The 18,210-nt window shown below is 42.6% G+C and overlaps 1 protein-coding gene across 6 annotated transcripts in view; it reads left to right on the forward strand.

Moving 5' to 3' along the window:
- The window catches only part of CHN2 (chimerin 2), a 316,889-nt gene that overhangs the window by 153,466 nt on the left and 145,213 nt on the right, over nt 1-18,210 (forward strand). For all 6 annotated transcript variants that reach the window (XM_055347250.2, XM_019031141.4, XM_055347251.1 and 3 more), the window contains 2 exons: nt 4,700-4,738; nt 18,013-18,068. In XM_055347250.2, the coding sequence (XP_055203225.1) occupies nt 4,700-4,738; nt 18,013-18,068 (95 nt within the window). The remainder of the gene's footprint in view (nt 1-4,699; nt 4,739-18,012; nt 18,069-18,210) is intronic.

The following is an 18,210-nucleotide window of genomic DNA, read 5'->3' on the forward strand; positions in this document are numbered from 1 at the left end:
TCAGTATTTCCAGTGTACCTTGTATCTCCCGGACTTTATGCAATGGGTGTGTGTGCGCAGATGGAATATGTTCCACCATTTGGCTTAATGACAATTTTTCACACCACTAATTTTCTTTCTTTATTTTATTTTTTCTTTTAGGCCTCACAAGAATTCAAGTAACATATATAATAGTTTTGTTTTCTTGATTTCAATATATGTAAATTAGGGGGGACTGCCTGGCAAGGATGAATGATGTGTCAGAGGTCTAGAAGACAAAGCTCTCACCTCTGCCTCTAACTTGTTTTATGACCTTGAGGAAACCACTTAATCATTCTGCATTTCATTTTCCTCATTTGCCAAATGACAAAGTGAACTAAATAACCTTGAAAACCTATTTTTTTTTTAAGTGTCAGGCTATCCAAGACGCAAGTTGATTTTGAAAAGTATTGTTTGAAATTAGGGCAAATATTTGTGTGTGTTGGTGGGGCAGAGTTGGAGGCACTAAAGATTAGTTTCAACATATTAAAAATGTTTTGTGCTCTGACGCTTGACCAAGGCCTCCTGACAGTGTGCTTTAGTGGTTTGTGAAACATATTTCTAAGGCCAAGGTAATTATAGTTGTTCCACTGAAGCATGACAAATGGCCCCTCACTTTGAATTCTTTTATGGGAAAGAAAAACCTTCCATGACAACAGCCCTGGAACTTAATGACAGGCTCCAGATCTGGGGGCAAGAATAGAGACAGACATTGGCTGCAGTCAAGAGAGAGAAGACAACAGCACGGGCTCACCTGGGAAGAATCAGGGCAGGGTGATGTAACAATAACAACAACTCATTAATGACATTAGTGGGGCTCTGCTGAGAACTTGCTATTGACCGGACGTTGTCCCAAGAATTTCATATGCATTGTCTCATTTAATTCCCACAATGCGGCCGGGTGAGGTGGCTCACGCCTGTAATCCCAGCACTTTGAGAGGCCGAGGTGGGTGAATCACGAGGTCAGGAGTTTGAGACAAGCCTGGTCAAGATGATGAAACCCCATCTCTACTAAAAATACAAAAGTTAGCCGGTTGCAGTGATGGGCACTTGCAATCCCAGCTACTCGAGAGGCTGAGGCAGGAGAATCACTTGAACCTGGGAGGCGGAGGTTGCGATGAGCTGAGATTGCACCACTGCACTCTAGCCTGGGCAACGGAGCAAGACTCCATCTCAAAAAAAAAAAAAAAAATTCCCACAGTGCCCCTAAGAGATAGATTATGAGATAGGTACTTTTATTTTTTCTGTTTTACAAAGATGAACATTGAGAGGTTCTTTAAAAAAGAAGCTAGATAACCTCCTTTGAATTATTTAACCGTTAGTTGTCAGAGATAGGATTTGGACCCTGAGAGTTCATTCATTCATTTAATACATTTGTTTTGTTTTGTTGTGAATGCCTGTTACACGTCAGGCACCCATCTAAAGGCTGGTGACGCAGAAGTGAATGAAGCAAAATTCTTGCTTTTATGGAGTTTGGCTAGTAGAGGATGAGACCAGTCATAACAAACCAACAAATCAATAAATAATTTCAGAGGGTAATAGTGCCATGAAGAAAAATCAGCTCTCTGTGAGGAGAGTGACTGGCGTAGGGGGAAGGCCACTTTACAGGAACCTGACAGGTAAAGCCCCTGAGTGATGACATCAAGCTGAGCCCTATGCGATGGAGCCAGTGAGCCATGCAGCGATCTGTTGGAGGGCATTTTACCTGCAGAGTCCATCAGAGCAAAGGTCAAGGACTCGAAAGAGCTTGGCTTGTTTTAGGAACAGAGAGAAAGCCAGCGTAGTTGGATGATAAGTGAAAAAAGGGAAAAATGTCTACGGTGGAGTCAGAGAGGTGGGCAGGCTCCCGATGATGCAGGACCCATGGGCCACAGTAGGATGCTTGGATTTTATTCCATGTGCAGGGAAGACCTTGGAGGATTTTACACCAGGAAGTGTTGTGATCTCCAGTCTCTGCAGGCAGACTTCTTCCTCTAGGTTATGTTGCCAACAAGGAGCATCTGGAACAGACTGGGTTGTTTACGTAGCCCACAGCCTAAAGGAGTGTTAACTTAGGGGCCAGTGTTTCAGATGAAACAAAACTCTAGGGTTTCCACAGAACAATAAGACTGAAGTGGACAGTGAGAGGTCACCTTAGCTGAACTTCTGACTTTAGGTAAGAAGACCTTAGCAGATCCAAGTGGAGCATCTGGACTATACTAAAGACCTGCAGAAAGGGGAACTTCATCTTCTGTCTTGAGACCTTCCCCGAGTATATAGAAGGCGGTGCTCTAGATACTGAACTTGCTTGACCACTTCTTGGTCTGGAGGTTGTGCTTGCCTCATAGAGTAAACCTCATCCAAAATAAGAAGACATTACAGCTTTGAGTAGGTGGCATCTCAGGGATTTGCATTTGTGTTTAGTCTGTCGTGTGTGTGTGTGTGTGTGTGTGTGTGTGTGTCTCTATTTATCTTTGAAAAAATATTTTTGAAGATGCCTTCAACATTTTAACATAGAGGGCCGGGGCACGGTGGCTCATGCCTATAATCCCAGCACTTTGAGAGGCTGAGGCGGATGGATCACTTGAGGTCAGGAATTCAAGACCAGCCTGGCCAACGCGGTGAAACTCCATCTCTATTAAAAAATACAAAAATTAGCTGGGTGTGGTGGCACACGCCTGTAATCCTAGCTACTTGGGAGGCTGAGGCAGGAGAATTGCCTGAACCTAGGAGGCAGAGGTTGCAGTGAGCCAAGATCATGCCACTGCACTTCAGCCTGGGTGATAGAGTGGGACTCTGTCTCAAAAAACAAACAAACAAAAAACAAAAAAAAGCAAAAAACAAAAACATCAGAAATGCCGGGCATTTGTATGGAGGTGGCATTGTATGGATGGGACTAGAATTTGTTTTGTAAACTCAGCAACTTGCTTATTTTATTTGAATGCTCTTTATAAACTAATACTCATGTTAACCCATTGAAATTGATTTATGTCACCTATGGGATGAAATTAATTGGTTGTTTGGGTTAAAGCCTCACTATTATAAGACACTGTTCTCTTACTTTGACAAAAATATTCAGAGTTCATGAATACATTGATTTAGCAAAACCCAGTTTGAATAACATGGTAAACCATCAATAATGCACTGACTGTGTGTGTGCCTAGGTGGCTGACTATCCCTCTGTAGGTTCTTGACAATTCAAGCCTAACAGTACAGATTTGTTTGTGTGAAATGAGCATGGGAGGCATTTAGTTGAGCCCTGTGATACAGTGGGCCCCAGAGAGCAAGGTAATAATTGTGAAAGAATTCCATTTAAGCTGCACAAGTGAGTATGATTTGGGGAAGAAAACCACCCTTGAGTTAGTTTTTATTTATAAAGAGCATATTTGTTTCTCAGGTGGAAAAACATCCTCAAACCACCTTTCTTCATGAATGAGTTCAGAAAAGTCTAACAGAGCCAGGCGCAGTGGCTCACGCCTGTAATCCTAGCACTTTGGGAGGCCAAGGTGGGTGGGTCACTTGAGGTCAGGAGTTCAAGATGAGCCTGGCCAACATGGCGAAATGCCGTCTCAACCAAAAATATAAAAATTTGGCTGGGTGTGGTGGCGCACACCTGTAATCCAGCTACTCGGGAGACTGAGGCAAGAGAATCGCTTGAACCCAGGATGCGAAGGTTGCAGTGAGCAGCCTGGGTAACAGAACGAGACTCCGTCTGAAAAAAAAAAGAAAGAAAAGTTTAACAGGACAGGAACACAAGGACGAGGGTAGTCTAAGGGCAGGCTCTGTGGTGCACCAGCGGTAGAGGATGATGAGAACAGAGTTTCCATATCTAAAGGTGCTGAACTAGAGAACTCTCAAGGTTCCCTCACATCAACGTTCTGTAGTTTGGAAAAAAGGATTTTTTTCTCCTATTTGAGTTAGACCGTGTTTTCCCAAGGCCTTATAGCTGTGAGTGCAGGACGACTCTAATAACTGCATCAGAATTATAAATTCAGCTGTCAGCGTTGGGATGGTTGAGTTGACTGAACAAGCAGGTTTTCTCTCATTGTCTGTTTCCTAGATGGATGAATAACAATTTCAGCCTCTCCACTTTGTTGTAACTCTGTCAGTCTGACATTTCTGATTGCTCAGAGGTTTCTGGAAATTTTCTAAGTCACACGTTGGAGTTAATTCAAAGAAATAATGCAATTCCAATGGAATCATCAGTGTCTCTGCTGTCAGATCGAGGATTTTAGGAGTTCAGTTGGTTGAGTTGCACAGCTCTGCAGATTTAATACTACATACTTGCCGCTTTGCGTCTTGCCCTCACGTCTTAATAAATGGGCTAAAGGTCTGATTGGAAACTGTGAGATAAATTATATGTTTACTATGCCAAGTTAAGTAAATACCATTTGAAAGGATTACTAGAGGGTATAATCAAGTTAATTGCTTTAAGAATCTTTTTTGATTTACTGGGCTTTATGAAAATTGTTAAGCAATTGATCTGCCACAGTACATGAGCTGAAGAAAGCGGTGCTGAGTCCACAAGGTTTCCATGCACATCCCCTCCCCTGTGTCTGGAACTGCTCCCTAAATGAGAAGAGAGTCCCCCTGAGACCCGCATGCAAGTACTGTGGACAGACTGTTGTTCCTCCAGAGAAGACACATGTTGACAGCTTGACATTCAGGCTGATGATGGATTTCTTTTTTTTTTTCATTCTAGATGCTGAAGAATACCAGCCTCCGATATGGAAATCATACTGTGAGTACCTGAAATGAAAATCTCCCCAGAAGTCGTTAGCAGGCCAGCCTTTCTGAACAATTGTTGCCAGCGATGTAGTGCACACAAGTGTTCCCACCTCACAGCACTGAAAACCCAAATCTTTCTTTCCACTGAGGAAAAAGATTAGTCAGAGAGGATTAACGGAGCCCCCTCCTCTTACCAAGGCCTCCAAGAACCAGCTGTGGCCCATTTCAAAAATGCTTAGAAAAGAGGGGTGGACTTTCTGACTCTCTGCCTTTCAGTTTGGGGCTTTATTTTTATTTATTTATTTATTTATTATTTATTTATTGAGACCAAGTTTCGCTCTTGTCGCCCAGGCTGGAGTGAAATGGCGCAATCTTGGCTCACCGCAACCTCCATCTCCTGGGTTCAAGCGATTCTCCTGCCTCAGCCTCCCAAGTAGCTGAGATTACAGGCATGCGCCACCATGCCCGGCTAATTTTTTTGTATTTTTAGTAGAGACGAGGTTTCTCCATGTTGGTCAGGATGGTCTCGAACTCCCGACCTCAGATGATCCGCCTGCCTCGGCCTCCCAAAGTGCTGGGATTACAGGCATGAGCCACCGCGCCCGGCCACTTTTATTTATTTTTTTACACAGTTGATCGGCAAGGGCAAATGTGTTGACTTCTGTGGATTATGTTTTTGGCCAATCATTCTAAGGATAAAATATCATATGACATCAATGCTGAAAAATGAACAGATAGCGAAGAACATGTTTGGTCACCAAGGGTGACTCTTAAAAACAGATCCTGCCTGATCATCAGTTACCCGCCTAGCTCCCCTCGTGAAGGCAGGTGGCTGTCATCGCCTAAGCCTTGTCTCCTCTTTTCTTAGTACTATATGCTTGACTCAGGAACTCCCCAGTGAGAGAGGGCAGGACTGTGGTAGGAGGAGCCCACTGTGTCCAGAGCCAGGGGACGCAGGCCCTGGCTCAGGCTGCGCTTCTGCTGTCATCGTTAGCATTCCTAACAAAGCTGCCAGGGTTACCACTCCCCATCAAGAACCTGCCCTGTGCTGGCCACCGCACCAAGCAGCCAAGTCCTGAATTCTTACCACAGCTCTCACAGATGGGACTATTTTTTTTTTTTTTTTTTGAGACAGGGTCTCGCTCTGTCACCCAGGCTGGCGTGCAGTGGCGCAATCTCAGCTCACTGCAACCTCCACCTCCCGGGCTCAGGTGATCCTGCCCCCTCAGCCTCCCAAGTACCTGGGACTGTTAAAGGCGCCATCACACCCAGATAATTTTTTGTATTTTTATTAGAGATGGGTTTTGCCATGTTGCCCAGAGTGGTCTTGAACTCCTGAGCTCAGGCAATCCACTAACCTCGGCCTCCGAAATTGCTGGGATTACAGGCATCAGCCACCACACCAGGCCTATGGAGACTGTTATTATCTCATTTCACATGTAAGGAAACCATGGCTCAGGGAGGCTAAGTAACTTGGTGAAGTTTTCACAAAAATTAGTGGGGTAGCATTCTGAGTGGAACCCACAGCCTGCACGTGTCCAAGACTTGTCCATTCTATTCAGAATCTTATATATACCTATGTGCATGTATACACACACACATATATACACATATTATATATGGATATATAATATATACACACAGCCACACACACACATATATAAATATGTATGTACGTATTTGTTACAAAAGCAATACAAAGCTACATAAAAGACAGATATTAGGGAAATACATAAAACTGAGAGTAAAAATTTCCCAACATCCACAAATTCCCCACCTCATATTCCAGTCCACTCTCTCCTTTCCCAGTAGCTGAGCTCTGTGAATTTGGGGAGGCAGATCCTTCTGATTGTTTAAAAGTGCATGCTTCATGTTAGGCATTTTTGTTGTTGTTGTGTAAAAATGGCTTTATGCTGTGTCCTTCAGCTTGCTTGTTTCACTTCACAAACATCTGGTTTTTATCTCTCCTTGTCAGCACATACAGAGGCACCTTGTTCTTCGTTACATAAGTCTGTTCTTCCATCTGTGAAATAAAGGGGCTGTGCTGGGTCTCTAAGGGCCCTTCCAATCTAATGCTCTGTATTCCGATCTTCTACTTTGAAAGGCCGTGCTAATGACTTAGTAATTGGATGTTTTTGTTTGTTTGTTTCCTAATGGAGTGTGAAGAGCTCTGACAGTAAATCAACAGAATATCTGTAGTGAGAGGCATTGGGTGTTCCATGACTTACTGTGCTTTGCACGCTGGCTCGCACATGGCCTTGCGTACATTAACGACCCAATAAATATTTGTTGAGAGAATGCCACCACCGAAAGCTTTGCTGAAGCGAAAAGATGGCACTGGCTCAAATTCATTTTGCCTTCTTCTAAGAGACCCTGGGCCACCCAATAACATCTCTTAAAAGTACTTCTATGTCTTGAGGAAGCTGGAAAATCCTTGCTACTTAAATTTAACAGTATCAATTTTAACCCTTCTGTATTAGTTTTAAGTTTGATTTTTGGATATAACCAAGTTGTGTGTTTTAAAAATTTGCTCTATAATCATAAAACTTTACTTGCAAAAGTTCCTCTTTATTATATCCAACTAATAGTCATCCAGGCTCTATTTGAGAGCATCTAGTGATGTAGCTCTCCAAAAGTGAAGGGAGTATGCCATCCACGGCGTCAAAAACATGTTGACCACAGCCCTACAGACCACCAGTGAGGAAGAACTCTCTTTCGGTCATCCTGGATCCATGAATTATTTGAGTTTGGGTGTTAGACCACGTATGAATTATCGAGCTCGTGCTACTCCATCTTATTCCCAAGAATATCCATTTGTTTAATCTTTCAGCAAATACATTCTAAATGTCAGAGAATAAGTGTTAGAAATCAACAATGAATAAAATGTGGCTTATACTTCCCTCCAATGTACAATCTCATCAAGGAGACAGATGTAAACCAATAAACTTAAAATGCAAATGAATTCTGGTAACAAAATGCTACTCTATCTCCTGGGAAAGAAGACTATAGAAGAGGTCAAATTTGCGTGTGGGTCTTGAAGGATGACTAGGAGAAGGAATCTGAGGGCCTTCATGAGATGCTTTTTAAAAAATCCAAATATGCTAAAATGATATCATTTCTTGATATGAAAGTCCAACAAAGCTATCAGAATATTGAATTTGTTTTATTTTAAATAAACTTGGTAAACCCGTTCTGAACCCCAGAAATTACCAAGCCTTTCTCTTTGAAATGTTCACAAATTATCCTTTGAGAGGTTAATTTTAGATTCTGATGTCTAACTCATTATATCATGTATGGATTCCATATTCTTCCATCACACGCTTTTTTAAACTCTAGCAATTTTCGGTACTATCAATTCTCTCATATATTTACTAGAGACAATATATTTTTGCCATAGCATAGGACTTGGTTTAAAAATTTATTATTTGCAATGATTAGACAAGTAAGTAGCTATGTCCTTGTTTTCATTGACGTTTTTTGGCCATAAATTTGACTTATTTAATGTCAGATTCTTGTTATGAAGCACTAGCCCCAATTATGGCATTATTCCTACAAGAAAATTTGTCTTAACCAGGCATGGTGGCATGCCTTGTAGTCCTAGCTACTCGAAAAGGCTAAGGTGGGAGCATCACTTGAGCCCAGGAGTTTGAGGCTGTAGGGAGCTACGATCACACCATTGCACTCCAGACTGTGCAACAGCGAGACCCTGCCTCTAAAAAAAATTTTAATTTAAAAATAAAAGAAAATTAGTCAATTTCTAATGATGATTTATTTATTTATTTATTTTCTTTTTTGAGACGGAGTCTCGCTTTTTCACCCAGGCCGGACTGTGGTGGTGCTATCTCGGCTCACTGCAAGCTCCGCCTCCCGAGTTCACGCCATTCTCCTGCCTCAGCCTCCCGAGTAGCTGGGACTAGAGGCACCCGCCACTGCACCCGGCTAATTTTTTTTGTATTTTTAGTAGAGACAGGGTTTCACCGTGTTAGCCAGGATGGTCTCGATCTCCTGACCTCGTGATCTGCCCGCCTCGGCCTCCCAAAGTGCTGGGATTACAGGAGTGAGCCACCGCGCCCATCCTAATGATTGATTTTAAGAAGCGGTTTCTACGTTTTATTCTTGGCTGCAAGCAACAGAATACGACTCTCAATCACATTGATTGACTTAAGCCAAAAGTGCAGAGGCATTGGCTTCAGACGTGACTGTTCCAGCAACTCAAATGACATTACCAAAATCCAGTGTATATTTCTTCTTTTCTTGGCTCCGCTTTCCTAGATTTCACTCTACTCTTACTATGTTCTTCCCTTGGGATCCCCCTGTAACTATCAACAATATCAGGGCTGTGCTTCCTTATCCAAAAGCAACAGGCAAAGGGACAGTCTACTTTCTTGACACATCTAACAAAGTCTCAGAATTGAGTCTCAGTCTTAATTGACCTGGGTTACCCATTCCTGACTCTATCACTGTGGTCAGGGATGTGCTGACTGCCCTAAACCAATCAGGACTCACTACTGGAATTCAGGAAAGGATCAACCCCATATAACCCTGTATAACATGATTGGAAAATTTGGAGTAATATTGGAAGGAGGAAGATGAAAATGGATGCTGGGAAGGCAACCATAAATATCTGGCTAAGAAATTTAGAAGCGTAAGAAATCAGCTCTCTCAATATTTTATATAAATTATAGTGTTCATTAATTTAGTCACTCCTTCATTCAACAAATGAATATTAAGTCTCTGCCTTAAGCCAGGCACTGTGCTTGGAGTTGGGCCACAAAGATGGATAAGGTCGGCTGTTGACTCAAGGAACGGTGATGCCACGGGATGGCCTTTAAGTCCCTGCCCTCTCTGTTCCTTTCCTTTTCTTAGAAACTAGCTTCATGGCTTACTGAGCTGTTTCCATAAAATAATCTTGTCCCAAAGTATCATACATCTGCAGCTAATTCTTAACTCTCAAGACTGAACACAAGAAACATTGATGACGTCACTGAGAAAGCTTTGGTTTCAATGCTCTAAAAGAAGAGCTACTTTCAAGTTCACTTAAAAATAATAATAAAGCTACATTCTAAACTTTAAGCCAGAACTGTATGAACTTTATACCTCGAGCAGGCAAGTTCAAAAGCCAACCACCATGGTTATGCTCTGAAAGATTTTCTTTCTTAAGAGGCCAAGTGCCAATTAGGCAGCAGATGCAGTGGCTGACAGCTCTCCCTGGAGGCTCCCCTGGGCAGCAGGTCACGCAGGCATAGCTTGTGCCTGTTTTACAGATTTGAAGTTTAGAGCCTCAAAACCCTGATCTACAGAATCCCTGCATCGGAATCCCTTGGGGAGGATATTTATGATAATTATTCCTCAGCCTTACCCCAGATCTCTGGATCAGAAAAGTGGGGGGCGATCTGCAATTTATCAAACCCCACAGGTTTCTCTTATACATACTTATGCCTGAAACCCCTCAGTGTGGGCAACTGTCATCTCCTCCTAGAGGTTTTTCACAGTGCCATTAGACAAGATAATTAAATCCCCATTAAGACTCGACATTCTGGCTGGGTGCAGTGGCTCACGCCTGTAATCCCAGCACTTTGGGAGGCCGAGGCAGGCAGATCACCTGCGGTTGGGAGTTCGAGACCAGCCTGACCAATATGGAGAAACCCCGTCTCTACTGAAAATACAAAATTAGCCTGGCATGGTGGTGCATGGCTGTAATCCCAGCTTCTCGGGAGGCTGAGGCAGGAGAATCCTTGAAGCCAGGAGGCAGAGGTTGTGGTTAGCCGAGATCATGCCATTGCACTGCAGCCTGGGCAACAAGTGCAAAACCCCGTCTCAAAAAAAAAAAAAAAATTGACATTCTGTTAGGAAGGCAAGGCCTTCCCATGGCAGGCTGGAGGGTGGGATTGAGCCAAGGAAGACATCTAAAGCACGTACAATTCCCTGCTCATAAGGTTTTCCCATGAAAATCGGGAAGACATGAGCAGTGAGCAGGGTCATACTGGCTCAGTGTCATGGCCAAGTGGCTGGATTCAGCTCCTGGGTCCATATACCCTCCTTAGAAAGAAGTAGACTGTTAGAAGCCATCCCTGCAGGATCTCTTAGGAGCTGATGGGGCTGGCCTGGGCTTCAAGGCCACCCAGGCTGTGGGCTTTCACCCATTAGCCGTCTGATTCTGTTCCCAGAGTGAGTCAAGTTTTCTTACTGAAGAAAAAGTAAAACAGTCTGTCAGTGAGCTCACAATTTCTTAATCTGCTTTGGGTTTCTTGGGGAGTTAGGGAGCTCCACCCCCGTGTTCCCCAGTGGCTGCCACCCCTGCCAAACAGCTTACTCTGGTGCTAAGAATTCTCTGGTGTGCGGCAGAGGGCCCGGGGCTGGGAATTCCTGGCACATATTTGGGACATTGCTGCAGAAGTAATTCCATCACGTCACCTCTCAGCTCACAGACCACCCAAGAATTGACATACATTATTGCATGTGACTTGTGAAATGTGTTTGTTGAACAAGGAAAATTCAAGAAGCAACGTTTTCAGATTATGCGATAAATTTCTGTTATATTCAACTCTGCCTCAGAGATTTTTTTCATGGATGCTATAGCTAACCTTGAAAATGATGGGCAGGCTCTCATTTGAAGCTAAGAGAGGAGATTGGGCCTTATTTTTATATGGTTGCCATGGTAATTGATTGTCATCTCATTACCTTTATAGCCAGCCAGGTAACCCAGATGGCAAATAGGCTTCTGTGCCTACTTGCCAACTTCTGTTGTTTGGAACAGCGTAGAACAGGGTTTTGCAGATTCTGAGACCTGCTCATTGAGAAATAAGTCATCAAATAATGATGTCTGCTGCCGAGGGGCCAGGAGAGAGAGGTGGCAGTTCCTCGCTTCTGGGGTTTGCCTTCCCTCTTCCCTCCTCCAAGTCGCCCCTGGCTGGGATTGTTCTTTGTTGGTTGTGAGATTGGTGAATTACCAAATTTTTCTTTGCTAAAGCTCAGAGGGTCCCTAGAGAATGCAGCTATGGGATTTAGCCTGTTGACATAGGAGAGGAACTGTCCAGAAATGTTCCATCACCTGCATCATTTATTTGTATAGTAGCATCTCAATCTCTCAGCCACTCAGGGTCGCTTTGTAAACCAGTCTTGTCGATTCTCTTTTGAATCTCTGAGGCCATCAACTCACCTTCTCATTTGCATTTGCACCAGTGTTATCTTAACTCACACTTTCACAACCTCATCTGTGTACCAGTAAAACACTGTTCTCTCTTGCTTCCTTGTCTCCAGTGTTCCCCATGTCTGATCCCTCTTTCAGCAAGGCAAAGGACAGTGGCTCCTACTCCTGGATATGCATGAGTCTCTTGAAGAGCTTTAAAAAGAACAGATCTGGGGGCCCCTGGCCGGACTGGGAGAGTAAGCATTGCCAGAGATGGAGTCTAGGAATCTGTATTATTTTATAACTCCTAGGAGATTCTAATATGAGCAGCTCCTCATGGGACCTCTCCACCATCTAGTTAGGCAACCACTGGCTGAGGCTGAAAACTACAGCCTTTGGGTTTTGGAAATCAAGGCAATGAATCTTCATTTCATCCTATGATCTGTGTGACCTTGAGCATCTTCAAAGCTGGCAGGCAACCCCGCTACCTTATTAGTGAGGGGAATAACAGTTACCTTGGAAGCTTTTTGGGAAGATGAAGTGAGAAGATGCATATAATATGCCTGGCACATGGTCGGTGCCCAGAAAAGGGCAGCATTTATTCTTCTGAATAACCTTATCCCTATTACCAATATTTTAAAACATAGTAGATCATGGCTCCTGCTCAAACATGTGACTGTCTCTTTGTTACAGACAGGAGGACAGCGATGGTCCCCAGCATGTCATTCAAGGTCCAGCCCCACATGGCCTTCTCACACATCCCACGCCCTGGCTCAGCAGCCACACTGGCCTCTTGCTGACCAGTCAGCTCATCATTTCCTTTCCCTGCAGTTCCTCTTTCCTCTATCTGTAACTCTTTCTCTTCTCTACCTGCAGAACCCTTCTAATCCTTCAGGAGAGCTCCCTGCCTCTTCCCTTGGAAAGTTGTTCTGACCACTTGAGTATATTGAATAGCTTCCTCCTCTTCCCCTATTAAAGTACTTGGCCCACCTTGGTTTTGTGTCTCCATGCATGTCCCCCATCACTGGCGTCTCCTCGAAGGCACAGATTGTGACCCATGGGCCATTAGATACAGTCTGTTCATTCACCAAATAATTAAAAATGTGTTCACAAAGCCATTTGAGCCACACTTCCCATATATCACTGTTGGTTTCAAGAGGCATTAATAATGGGAAGAGAAAAGTGAACAGGATTCTCTCGCTGTGGATTCTATAGTCCTTCTTAGATCTGGAACTCTGTGATCCTAGGAGATGGCCGCTTTGACTCCTGTTACACACACACTGTCAGTAACATTCTGCTAAAAAGCAGCTTAGTAGTATTGGGATGATTCAAGAGGAATAAAGGGACACATATGCATTAAACATGTACTACAAAGCTGAGCATGGTGGCTCACGCCTCTAATCCCAGTGCTTTGGGAGGCCGAGGCAGGTGGATCACTTGAGGTCGGGAGTTCGAGACCAGCCTGACCAGTATGGTGAAACACTGTCTCTACAAAAATACAAAAATTAGCCAGGCATGGTGATGCGTGCCTATAGTCCCAGCTACTCGGGAGGCTGAAGCAGGAGAATTGCTTGAATCCAGGAGGTGGAGGTTGCAGTGAGCCGAGATTGTGCCACTGCACTCTAGCCTGGGCAACAGAGTGAGCCTCCATCTCAAACAACACCACCACCACCACCACCACCATCTACTATGTGCCAAGCACAGTTCTAGATGCTGGGGATTCTGCAGTGCACAGAACAACATCCCTGCCCTCAAAGAGCTTACATTTTAATCAAGGGAGATGGTACACAAAATAAATAAACATAATATTTATGTCTTGTTTATTAATTGTGTTAATGATGATGAGTGCTGTGAAGAAACTTAAAACTATATAAGAGAACAGAGGGATAGGGTGGAATTTTATACAGGCAAGGCAGGGAAGGCCTCCCTGATAAGGTGAGATTTAAGCAGATACTTGAATGAAGGGAGAGAGCGAGCCAGGTGGATATCTTGGGAATGAGTAATCCACGTAGAAGGAACAGTAACTGCAAAAGCCCTGAGGCATGGGAGATATAAACCAGGGAAGCAGGGTTGATGGCACCCGCCTGTATTCGCAGCTACTTGGGAGGTGGAGGCAGGAGGATTGTTTGAACCCAGGAGTTTGATTCCAGCCTGGGCAACGTAGTGAGACCCCATCTCTTAAAAAAAATTAAACCAACAAACAAACCAGGGGCTTTGGAATCAAAAGGATGTATTTTAGCTCTATGTCCTGGAGCAAATATTTAACTTCTCTGCACTGTTTCCTCATCCCCTATCCAGAATGATAATGACACAAAGTTATTTTTTCTGGTTTCTTAAGAAGATTCAATACATGTTATTCCTGACACATGGCAGGCACTTGGTATGCTGGTGCCCTTCTCTTCTCCCAGACTCTCCATTCATCCTCAAAGCCTCCACATAACGCTGACTGTGGTATCTGGCATATAGCAGATGCTCACATATTTGCTTGTAAGAATTGCAAAAGAGCACTTAGCTAAAAATGCTTCTCTTTTATAACAGGTATGCATCCTTTGCCACCTCCATTAACAATGGTATTCACAAAGCCATTTCAACCATATATCACTGTTGGCTTCAAGAGGCATTGACAATGGGAAGAGAAGAGTGGGCAGGATTCTCTGAGTGTGAATTCTGCAATTCCTCTGTGATTTTAGGAGATGGCCATTGCATGCTCATTAACAGTAACATCCTGCTAAAAAGCAGCTTAGTAGTTTTGGGGGTGATTCCAGAGGAATAAAGGAATTCCATGCAGCCTCCCTGGTGATTAAGGAGGGCACGAGCTATACTGGGGTAGCCAGAGGAATGTCCACAACTGTTTCTCTGTCTTTGGCCAACTCTTCCTCATGTATTAAAAGAAGCCTTCTCTGACTTTATCTCTTATAGCTTTTTCTTTTTCTTTTGAATAAGCAATACATATGATTCAAAACTCAAAACAACATAAAGTATGCACTGAGGAATCTTTGTCCCATTCCTGTTCTTGTCTTTCTTTTTATTCCCTGAAGGTAAATGCTTTTATTACTTCCTTGTTCCTTCCAGAGTTTCTTTATACAGATGTAAACAAAACTGAATATGCATTATTATTTTACTCCCTTTCTTAAAATGAATGCGTACTCTATGTATTTATGGTTGTGTGTGTGTCTGTGTATTTTACAGTGCTCTTTTTGCTTAACAGAATGTCAAGAGTATTGATCCAGGTCAGTGCATAGAGAGCTTTCTCTGTCCTTATTACAGGGGCATGGTATCCATCGGAAGACGTACCATAGTTAATTTAACTATTTCCTTCTAACAGAGATTGGTAAACCAAGCCTTGAAAAGATGTTCCCTGCCAGCCCTGTACTTACTGTACTATTTCATAAAAACATTTGGGCCTCTCACTAAAGCTGATAGGGTTCTTGAAAGTAGAGGCTGTGGTTTTATTTATATTTATATCCATAGCACCTCAACAAAACCTGGAGATACAAGACAAAGCAAAAACAAACATGATCCCTTCGTTCGTGGCAGGACTTACAACATGCGGGGAGAGATCATTGTTTTTGGAACTCACATCAATAAATACAGAACTATTTATTCTGTAATAATACAATACAATAAATACAGAACTTAACAACAACTATCAACTAGTTGTTGATAAGTTATATAAAGGAAAGTACAGGGGATTGTAAGAGCATAGACTAGGGTGATGTCTTTGGATCTGGTGTGAGAGATGTCAAGAAAGACTCCTTCATAAAGTTGATATTTGAACTAAGGACATGATGATAAGGGGCAGATAACAAGAGGTAGAGAAGGAGGAGAGGAAGATGTCATAGACAGAAGGAATAGCATATGCAAAGGCCCTGAGGTTGAAGGGAGCACTGTGTATTTAGGGAAAGGGGAGGAAACCAACTTGGCTGAGCAGAGAGCATGACACATGGTAACACTGTAGAAGGAGACAGGCAAAAGCATTTAGAGCATTTGATCTTCCTCTGAGAGCAATGTGAGGCCATGTAAGGCTTTTAAGCAGGGGAGTGACATGGTCTGATTGATATTTTAAAACAGTCACTCTAGCCACCAGGGAAAAAACAGGCTGCAGGGTGGGAAGAGTCCAGAACTTGGAGTAGGGTGTTAATGATAGTGATGAAGAGGAGTCAACAGACTTTGGAGATGTTACAAAGCAAACGTGACAGGTCTGTCGATGAACTGACCATCTGAGGTGTGATGAACAACTTCTAGGATGCTGGTGTCTAGAGAAATAGGATGAATAATGGCTCCTTCACTGATCTCAGAATTCCCAGAAGCCTAGATTTGGAGGAAAAGATCCTGAGTTCAACTTTTGACGTGTTGAAGTTGAGGTCCCTTTTCTTTTGAGAAAATCAGGAGGAATCTATAAGAAGTAAGATATACATCCTGGAGCTTAGAGGAGGGTTCTGAGCAGAGATGTGGGAGCCTTTGTGTGTAGGAGATAAATGAAGTGTTAGGGGTGGAGGAGATTCCCTAGGGAGAAGAAAGAGAATGCGACCTGAAGAGGGTCTAAGGTAAGCCTTGGGCCTCTCCTATGGTCAGTGGACAGGTGGAGGAGGAGGAGGAGGCGCAGCAACATGCATAGGAAAGAGGCAGCCAGGATCAAAGGATGAAGACCAGGAGGGTGGTGCCATGGAAGCCAATGGAAAGAGATAGCACAAGGTGAACAATATGTGCCAATTGGTTGATGATCTTATGTGCAAGGCCATTCATCTTTCCTCCCACTAGTCCCACTTTCCATGTATTGGTTCATTGGGACCTGAAGGCTCTTCCTCTACAGGGAGGCAGGTGTGTAGAAGCCTTCTTTTTATCTGTCATTTTTAGTGTCCTTCTGAGCTAAAGGGTTGTGGTGAACTCTGTTTTCCTTTCACAGATGACCACAGTCATCTTTAGGTGACACATTAGTGTGGGTGACCTATACTTAGAAATGTGGTACATTTCCAAATGTATAAAGGGTTAGATAGCTCCTTCTCTGTGCTAAAACCAGGTAGTCTACACTAATTAGGTAAGAAAATAACCACATTCAGCCAAAGACATTGGGGAGCCATAATTGCAAAATATATTCCATCATTTTTATCTGTGTTTCCATATGATCACCTACCCTTCAATTACATTTTTTATTTTTAGACCTAAAAATAGATCAGAAAGTTTTGCTTATCTTATTACATTTTCTAGAAAGACTTTATCAGATCTAGTCTTTTTAACTTTTTGTAGATTTATTCCATTTAAAATTAATTCTTTCCTCTTCAGGATTCTGAAGATAACATCAACTTTTTTTTCAACCTGTATTTTCACAGAAGTAGAATCCAAAGGTACCTGCTTAGGATAGCTTTTCCCTTTAGCAGAAATAAACAGACTAGCTGAGCAGCAGAAAAATCACTCATTATATTCTGAAAAATCACAAATAATTGTCTGATAGATTGCTTTATATACAATGACCTGCCTTCCTCTTTGCCTAAGCCTGAAAGTCTGTCTTTAAATTAGGTTAGGAAGGAGTTATTATTATTTAAGATGAGAAAGGGCCTAGGAAAGAGGAATGACAATGGATGGGAAGTCATCAAATGGATGAGAATTTGCAGTGTGATAGACAGGGGAAAAATGGAGGGAGAAAAGAGAGAGAAATGGCTTGGTGTTTCATTCACTCACAGAATCAGTTATGTCTTTGTCCATAGCTAACATCTCAGAGAATCACACTCCTCTTAAAATGCCAGTTCTTTTCCTGGTATGTCAAGAGACATCGGCATTTAAATTCAGGAATCCTATTATATGATCTTACTACTCAGGTACTCACAAGTAGAATTTCATCTTTAAAATAGTCAAAAGAATTTTAGCCATATTTGGTCTTCCAAGAAAGCCATAAAATGAACAATGCCAGTAACAATTATGAAACTAAATTGACCTTATAAGAATAAAAAAATCAATTTTGCAAGTTTATATTCACAGTGACTACTTTCCATATAAATAATCTGACTTTTTCCAGTCTAAAAAATGTGCCTGTATTCTCTTGTTTTTTTATATTTACAATCCTTGAGATGTACTTAGGTGGAAATATTTGAAGGCATGTTGATATGTGTTGCAGTATTTTAATTCTAATTATTTCTCTCTCTCTCTCTTTTTTTTGGCAGTATATCAGTTACAGCAAGAGGCACCTCGTCCCAAGAGAATCATTTGTCCTCGGGAGGTCAGTACTCAGCTATTTCCAATACACCTTGTTAAATATGATGAATTGTCAGCACTATGTAGAGAGTGGAGGGATTTCAGGTTTCCTGGGAGTTGATTTCTATTAACATTTGTTAGAGTGTCAAAAAATTTAACATCTTCAT

The sequence above is a fragment of the Gorilla gorilla genome, chromosome 6 (genome assembly GCF_029281585.2).
Source record: "Gorilla gorilla gorilla isolate KB3781 chromosome 6, NHGRI_mGorGor1-v2.1_pri, whole genome shotgun sequence".
Taxonomy (NCBI): Eukaryota; Metazoa; Chordata; class Mammalia; order Primates; family Hominidae; genus Gorilla; species Gorilla gorilla.